Raw genomic sequence first — 8,286 nt, 5'->3', positions numbered from 1 at the left:
GGGTGGTTAGGGTTTGATCACGGTGGTGAGAGATCCTATTTGGTGATATTCATGGTTATAAGAGAGGTCCGTCTCACGTGAGGTGAGAGGCTTTGTACTATGCATGTGTAATTAGGGTATTATGATATGTCTCTTCTCCCGTTAGGGAAGAAGTATTTATAGAGGGCCCTTGGGCCCAGGGTCAGAAAACCCTAAGACATAGTAACCGCTCCCCCCAAGACTAGAGAAGAGAATTGACTGCCTACTTTCTAGGGAGTCATGGTGTGACTTTGTCTAAGTGATTAGTGCATGGGTAACAATATTGTACACGTCTTTCTTGAGAGCGCCCCCCCATGCCACACAAAAGTCCCTCCATAGTGATACTTCGTGGGGTAGGGACCCATATGTCACCCTTATTTGAGGTTCTTACAAATATATCACTATAAGACTTAAATCTTTCATGTGAATATCATAACCCTTTTCTAAAAGTTGTCCCAAACTCAAAATATTATTCTTCATGTTTGGAACATAGTAAACATTTAAAATAAATTTATTTCTTCCATCTTTTACATTAATTAATATATTACCGTTTTCCCTTCACTAGAACCTTGGAATCATCGCCAAATGATACATTTTCATTGAATGATTTATCAAGTTCTACGAACATGCTTATTTTTACTCATATATGGTTGCTTGCACCAACGTTAATATACCATGATTTCTCTTGGATTCCTTCATTATTTCCAGGTGTTAGCAACACTGTTTGAAAATTCTCATTCTTTCCTTTTACACAACTAGTCTTCTCCCCGACTCTATTATTGAAAGATCTACATTCTGAAGCGTAATGGCCAAACTTTTGACAATTGTAGGGTTAACTTTGAGATTTATGACTTTTTGTGTTTATGTATCCTCTTATATGTCCCATTGTTAAGGCTTCTCCTCTATCATATTTGTCGTTAGTGAAATTTGAAATTTGTCAATAGTTACCACATCCAAAATGTACTTAACCTCGTCCTTGACCTCTACCTTGACTCTGTTGGCATATCTCATTTCTTTGAGTTTCTTCATTCTTCTTTAGTTTCATCTTGAATATATTTTTTGTGATCTCTTTCTTCTTCTTCTTCTTCTTGTGTTTCTCTTCATAAGCTAGTGATGATCCTTGATGTTGCTCTATTGTCATGGTCTGTAAATCTTTAGTGTCATCGGTTGTCACAACAATATACTCAAATATAGGGTCTAATGAACAAAGTATCTTTTCTGCAATTCTCATATCTTCTAACTTTTTACCATTTATTATTAATTGATTTGAAATAGTGACAACTCTTAAAAATATTTGGAAATAGACTCTAACGCTTTTATACGTAAGGATTCAAACTCACCTCTTGAAGTTTGGAGACACACACTCTTTACTTTCTCTTCACCTTTGGAAGATGTTCAGAGCTTCTTCCACTCATCTGTAGCAGCTGTTACATTAGAGATTTTCTCAAACTCATCTTCATCCATTGTCGGATAGACGAGCAAAAAAGCAGTATTGTCTCTCTTTCTTGAATCACTCAAAACATCATTTTATGCTTGAGTTAAAGAATCATCATCTTGTGATTCCTTATAACCATTTTCAACAACCTCCAAAACATCATGTACTCCCAAAAGAGATTTCATTTTGATGTACCAATTATCATAGGTACTTCCTTTGAAAAGAGAAACTCGGAAGGATGTTACTCCAATTGTCCGCCATGATCATATTGGGAGTTCTTATCAAAACCTAAACTCTGATCCCACTTTGTTGAAAAAGTAAAATGCTATATTGAGATTTTGTGAAAAATTGAAAGTTGAGACTATTTGAAAGATTGATAATTTCTATTGAGAGAATGTTTTCCAAACTTGTTTACTTGTTTCTACTCGTTTGGTTTATAAATGATAACGTTTCCCCTATTTATACGCTATAAGGGAAATTTCTAAATACACTCGTAGATATCCTATCACTTTAAAAAAGAGAAAATTCTAATCATTTCTCTCTACTATTCCATTTATTATTATGACTCAATTAATCTATTTTTATTTCTCTATAATTTTCTTTGAACTATACCACTATGAAGCCTTACACTATCAATCATGTTTATAATTTAACACAAACAACATTCAAAACATTTAAATGGACTTATTCACAAATAGTTAAACTCATTTACATTATCAATAAAAAACAAAGATAAATAATTGATGGACAATAAACATGAGTAAAATTTTAAACAAGGAATTGTCGGTAAGGTTGATGATTATAACGTGAAAAAATTGTACGTTGAGTGTATGAAATGGACCAATAGAGAGCGATATCTTAACGGCATAAACTAAGACACCTAATGCTTATTTATTTATAATCTCTTTTTCATTTTCTTGGATTATTAAATTAAGTTTTCACCACTTGTTTCAAAATTCAAATTCCTACCTTGGTTTCAATGTTTTTAGTCTTATTTCTTGACCATAATAAACAACTTTGAACCTTGAAAACAAAACATAGAATACTAATAATAATTTAATTCAATCTGGTTATACTTAATTAAATCACTTAATAAATTTAATAATATATATTATTCCATCTTTAGAGAAAAAAAATCTCAAAATTAAAAAATTATACTAAACCAACCTTAAAAATATCCAAACAAAATCCAAAAAAATCAAAACGTCTTATCTACCTATCCATCCACATAGAAAACTTATGCAATTGGACATTTTATAAATAAAATCAAAATTTAAATTATTCCTATTATTATACCATTATTATTATGCCATTTGGTAGTTTCTTTCCTACCCTCATATTATTTTTATTATTATAATTATAAATGTAATAATAATATAAGATGTTAGCATATTCTTATTTAACTTTCTCACTCAAACCCTTCTTCATTATCTCTACTTTTTATCTCTCTATAATTTTCTCTTCTCTTGCATCTCTACCTTGCTCTCACCACAAGGTAATTATCAACATCACCCTTTTCTTTATTCATCATTTTCCATTTTATTTTACATTTTATCTTCTTTATATTATTATTATTATTATCATTATTATTATTATTATCACTTATGCTATAAAAATTGGATATGCTTCTACACCATTTTACACAGAAATTTCTCTTTGCTTGATTTTGGAGATTTCTCTGTTTCTATATCCTCTTCTCTCTCTCTTCTCTAACCTTGTCGTTTACTATCTTGCTTTGAGTATGAGTTTTTTCTTAATTTTTTTATATTAAATGGAATATTTAATAAATTATTTAATTTTGTTTTCAATGGAATGTTTTGATCTGTGTGTGAGATATGAATTTGTTTTTGTTGAATAGGTAAAGAGAGATGGCAGAGTGTAATAGAGAAGACTATTTCGTTGCCAATGACGTTGAGGTGCATAATCTAACCTCAACCTTTTTTATTATTATTATTATTCATCTTATCATCTATATATCTTAAATATTTTTTTTACATTTTTATTTCTTTAACTTATATATACATTAAATATACTGCTGATTATAATATGTGAAACTATTTACCCGTATTGTGTTTAGGTGAAAATATTAGTTTTCTAGAACAGGATGAACTAATGTTTGAATTTTGACTAATAATAATGTTGAATTATGAGAGTTTGAGTATTATTATATTTGAATTTGAGTCTAAAATCTCATTTGTGAATTTCAAATTGTATTTGTCATTTGTCTAGAAAACCAAAATTAAAAGGAAGCAACTTAAGTGCACGTGTTGAATTCAATTATGTACATTTCTTGTACCAATGTACTATATTTTCATAATGTTGGTAGCATGTACTTAGTACTTTAATTGTGTCTATGATTTATGTATTTTTAGGTTTTCTAAATAGAATATTGTGTTAATTTAGTCTTTGTGTAAGCCGATAAAAGTCTCTTTTAACTTAATTAGTTAAGAGTAGTTTCGTTGTCAATTATTATATTTACTATTACGACGATAAAAATCTCTTTTAACTTAATATTTATTAAGAATAATTATATGCAGTTATGCGCTAAAGATATCTAAATTATAAGATGAAAATATTAGATAATATTAGATACTATTTTGAAATTTAAAAATGAAGATATTTTTGATGAGGGAAAAGAATTGTCGGTTAGAAGATTTTAAGGGGGCCCTACCTTAGGAAGATGTCACAACAAAGTTAACAAAACAAAAATCAGTATGCAAAACAAAATAAGCCTAACTGGCCTTTGGGCTGTCAAGCAATTCATGTGAACCTTATTTCTCCAAAACATGAGATTCCCATGCCAATAATTAGTTCTTGCTTTTTTGTTCAGCAAACAAAAATTGGATCTTCTAGAATATTCTCACTATTTTTTTTTCCTTTCTTGATTGTATTGTAATCTCATACGACATATTCTTTTGAATTTGATTTGAAGAAATCAAAATAGTTGAAATTTTTACAAAAATAATCTATTTTTTAAAAGGAAATTTCCAAAAAAAAATCTGATTTTAAAAAAATTATCACATTACTCCACTTGTAAGAGGAGTCGCCAATTGAATTGAGAATTTCTCTAAAAAATTGAATGGAGGCGTCAATTGGATTAGCTAGGGCAGGTGCCCTAGCCAATACAATTGGCGCCCCCGTGTAGGGTTTAGGAGGAGGCGCCAATTGAATTGACTCCCATTTGTAGGGCTTAAGAGGAGACGCCAATTGAATTGGCGCCTCCATTCAAGTTTTGAGAGGAGTCTCCAATTCAATTGACGATTCCTCCTAAAAGTGTGATAGTTTGAGAATTTTTTTAAAACCAGAAATATTTTGGGAATTTTCTTTAAAAAGTGGGTTATTTTTGTAAAAATTTCAAAATAGTTAGGTTTATATTTTATTCTAAAAGGAATATATAACCGTTGCATTATAATATACATTTTTTTTTTCAAGAACAATCTTGAATTTTTTATAAATATTGTTTTATGATTGATGAGATTTGGCCATAAAATTATAATATTAATAATTAAAATATATATTTTTCTTTTAATTTCTTATGTTGGAAATAACAAATTTTCTTTTTTAAAAACCAGTCATCATCATCTGCGGGCAAGAAGTATGGTGGGCTTGTCCCAAAGAAAAAGCCTTTGATATCCAAAGTAAGTCCATATTAAAAAAAAACAATTTTTTATACATAATAATTCATCTATGATTTATTCTCTAATTAAAAGTTCCAATTAAATCTAATTATTTTTTGTGTGCTAAAAAGGATAACGAAAGGGCATTTTTTGATTCAGCAGACTGGGCATTATGCAAGGTATATTTTAATTTATAATTCATGTTTTATATTTAATATTAAAAAATATAGCAAAAGATGTTCATTTTTTTAAAATGTTAATTCATTGAAAATTAATATTAACAGCAAGGTGCTGGAGTGAATCAACAATCTACAGCAGCAGTAGAGACCCTGCGACCAAAACTACAGGTAATAAATATTATTAATATTTAAAAAAATATTATTAATATTTATTTATATTTTGTGTGCATTAATCCATTTTTTCTCTTCTTTTTTTATTAAAAAAAAACAGAAAACTCCACATCAACAGCTTCCCCCAAGAAGACCTGCATGCACATCTGGTTGAGATAAATTGGTGAGTTTTTTTTTACTCTAATAAAATATAAAATATAAATATAACTCTAGTATTAATTTTGTTTTTAATTATTCTATATTCACTAATCTTATATCCATGATAATGCAGGGAGACTTAGATTGAATAATTGGCAGAAGGATTTGATCATGATGAATTAATTTTATAAATGTCATGATGTTTTAGCTGGTTTGATTATGATGTATATTACCATTAATTCATTTCATGCTTTCGATTATTGGCACTTAGATAAAACTTCATTTCACTTCCTTTTTGCTTTACATGGAACTTTCAACTTTATTTGACAAAACGTGGGGTTGGGGTTTGAAATTTGGTAGACCCAATCTCAATATCTCATCTCATGACTAAAATAATTATTGGCTGTTTATTTTGTTACTCTCATAATAATTATCGTATTTGTAATAAAATTTGTTTAAAAATAATGTCACTTTCAAATTTTAATCTAGTTTAAATAAAGTTAATTTGAAAGGTCAATTTTTGTATAATCTTTTTTAAAGATAAGAAACTTTCTACCACAATTTTAGGATCTAATTCAAAATTAACTGGATTCATATTGAGTTTTCTCATTAAACCCAACTCGCAAGGTTAAAATGGTTCTTAATGTATAAAATGTAGGTTTGATTTAAATCAACTTTAAATGAAAATGAATTGAATCAAAGTAATTCATGAATAGAGTAAAAGTGTTTTGTTTGCATGAATCGATTCAAAGTAGTTATGAATCAAATCAAATGAGATTTTTTTCTTCAAAATTCGTGTGATTTATGTTTATGTGATTTGATTCACACTAGTGCATCTAGTGCATGAATTTTAAAGAAATTTTTCTTTAAAATTTCTTGCCATGTTTCACTTCTGTTTGGTGATCCGATTCATACAATTGCTTGAATCAATTCATGATCAGAATTTTTTTATCATGTTTTCAATCTATTTGTGTGGAACACCCAATGAGAAATAAGAAGTAGTAGTTACAAGTTAGTTATTCCAATAACTAACTTGTTGGACAAGTTTTCCCTTTATAGCATGTTAGTTGGTTTCTTAGAATGCAAACTTTTCATAATTAGCATATGTTAGTTAGGAGTTGGTTACAGTTAGTTAGAGGATTTAATATTGTACATACTCCTAGAATGAAGAACAAGCACTCTTCCTCCTCTATAAGTAGCCATTGTACTCATTCATTCAATTTTAATGAAGTAGATTACTTTGCTCATAATATGGTATCAAGAGCTCTATAAATAGTTGTCTTCGATCCAATTTCCTTCTTTGATTCTTCCGTTCTGATTCCTTTTACCTCTTTAATTTTTATCAAATTCTTCTTGCTCGATTGCTTGCTGAAATTACGAATTCTGCAAATTTTGCAATTTTTTTCTTTAAGCTTCATCAATGGTCCCCAGTAACAACAATGTGCATCAAATTCAAGCTCAACCTCAATTAGATTCAATTTATTATGTACACTTAAGTGATATATAAAATGTTGTTTTAGTTACACCAAAACTTGATGGATCCAGCTATGCTGGATGAAGCATATCAACGTGACGAGATCTTGGCGAAAATAACAAGTTTCTCATCATTGATCGATCCACACCAATACAATATCATGAAGATCTCAATCATGCAGTTTGGGAAATGTGTAATCATATGATATATTCTTAGCTTATTAATTCAGTTTCAGATTCAAATACTCAAACCGTTATGTTTCATGAAAACTCTATTGATGTTTGAGAAGATTTAAAAGAAAGATTTTCCAAAATTGATAGAGTTCGAGTTTCAAACATAACATCTCAACTCAACTCACTTAAACAAGGTTCTAAATTTATTTTGGATTATTTCATATAGATGAAAACTCCTTGGATGAATTGAATGCACATCGACTAATCCCTAGTTGCACATGTTTACATCAGTGCATCTGTGATGTTATGACACCTTAAAATTTTTATTAGCTTTTTAATTTGAATTTTTGATATGCTTTATGATTGATCATGTTATTATTTAGAGTTTTAATAAAATAAAATAAGAGTTTACTAATATAAAATATAATAATAAAAGAAAATATGAAGGGTTGTAATTATTTAGAAATCATGGGCTAAATAATGAGATTTATTACAATAAAGGAAATTAGTAATAATAATTAAAATAAAAATAAAAACATATTTTCTATATAAGGGTGAGGGAAGTTAGAGAACAGGTTAGTAGAGAAGAAATAAAGAGAAGAGTTGAGACAACCATAGAAGAAAGATGATTTCAAGGTTTGGAACTTCCATCACCAAAAAGTTCAAGGTCCTAGCTTAATCAAGATAGAAGGGAGACTATTTCATAACGAGTGTTAAGATTAAGGGATAATGGGGATCCCCTTGCCTCCTTTTCTCTTTTATGATGTTGTTATTGACTTATAAGAGGTTTGTGAAAAACCTCCATGGTTAGGTTGATTCTGAATTCTGTTTTGTGTTCTTAATGCTGATTGTTTTGTTACTGATGTGAAATTCGTGTGAATCTATGTTGGATCTCTTGTTATTCATATGTTATACGATGATTTGATGAATAAAGCACGAACAATTGATGTTATATGTGTTACTTATTCTTGATGTTAAAAATTATTGTTGATTCATGTATATCGAATTCTAGGTGTTTGGTCTGTTGAGAATGTATCAAGTGTGAGTAGTGTGGATAATAGTCCCACATTGGTTGGAAAAA

At 29.1% G+C, this 8,286-nt stretch overlaps 1 protein-coding gene across 2 annotated transcripts; it reads left to right on the top strand.

Annotated features, from left to right (window-relative positions):
• The first annotated feature begins 2,798 nt into the window (after nucleotides 1-2,798).
• On the top strand, nucleotides 2,799-5,849 carry LOC127073788 (uncharacterized). 2 transcript variants are annotated; one of them, XM_051015013.1, is made up of 7 exons: nucleotides 2,799-2,948; nucleotides 3,312-3,369; nucleotides 5,026-5,091; nucleotides 5,202-5,249; nucleotides 5,355-5,417; nucleotides 5,521-5,583; nucleotides 5,692-5,849. In XM_051015013.1, the coding sequence occupies exons 2-6, from the start codon at nucleotides 3,322-3,324 to the stop codon at nucleotides 5,572-5,574; spliced, it is 279 nt and encodes a 92-aa protein (XP_050870970.1). In that variant the 5' UTR covers nucleotides 2,799-2,948; nucleotides 3,312-3,321; the 3' UTR covers nucleotides 5,575-5,583; nucleotides 5,692-5,849. The 2 variants fall into 2 exon arrangements, with proteins under 2 accessions (XP_050870970.1, XP_050870978.1); XM_051015021.1 differs by lacking the exon at nucleotides 2,799-2,948 and adding an exon at nucleotides 3,054-3,192.
• The last annotated feature ends 2,437 nt before the right edge of the window (nucleotides 5,850-8,286 follow it).

Source organism: Lathyrus oleraceus, chromosome 1, assembly GCF_024323335.1.
Source record: "Lathyrus oleraceus cultivar Zhongwan6 chromosome 1, CAAS_Psat_ZW6_1.0, whole genome shotgun sequence".
Taxonomy (NCBI): domain Eukaryota; kingdom Viridiplantae; phylum Streptophyta; class Magnoliopsida; order Fabales; family Fabaceae; genus Lathyrus; species Lathyrus oleraceus.
The sequence above is the reverse complement of the archived record's forward strand: the minus strand, read 5'-3'. Positions and strand labels throughout refer to the sequence as shown.

Bases quoted from the DNA above. Each gene is read 5' to 3' on its own strand.
- LOC127073788 (XM_051015013.1), top strand. From the start codon at position 3,322: ATGGCAGAGTGTAATAGAGAAGACTATTTCGTTGCCAATGACGTTGAG. The intron at 5,092-5,201 runs GTAAGTCCATAT...TGTGCTAAAAAG, and splicing joins AAAAGCCTTTGATATCCAAA to GATAACGAAAGGGCATTTTT. The intron at 5,250-5,354 runs GTATATTTTAAT...TAATATTAACAG, and splicing joins CAGACTGGGCATTATGCAAG to CAAGGTGCTGGAGTGAATCA.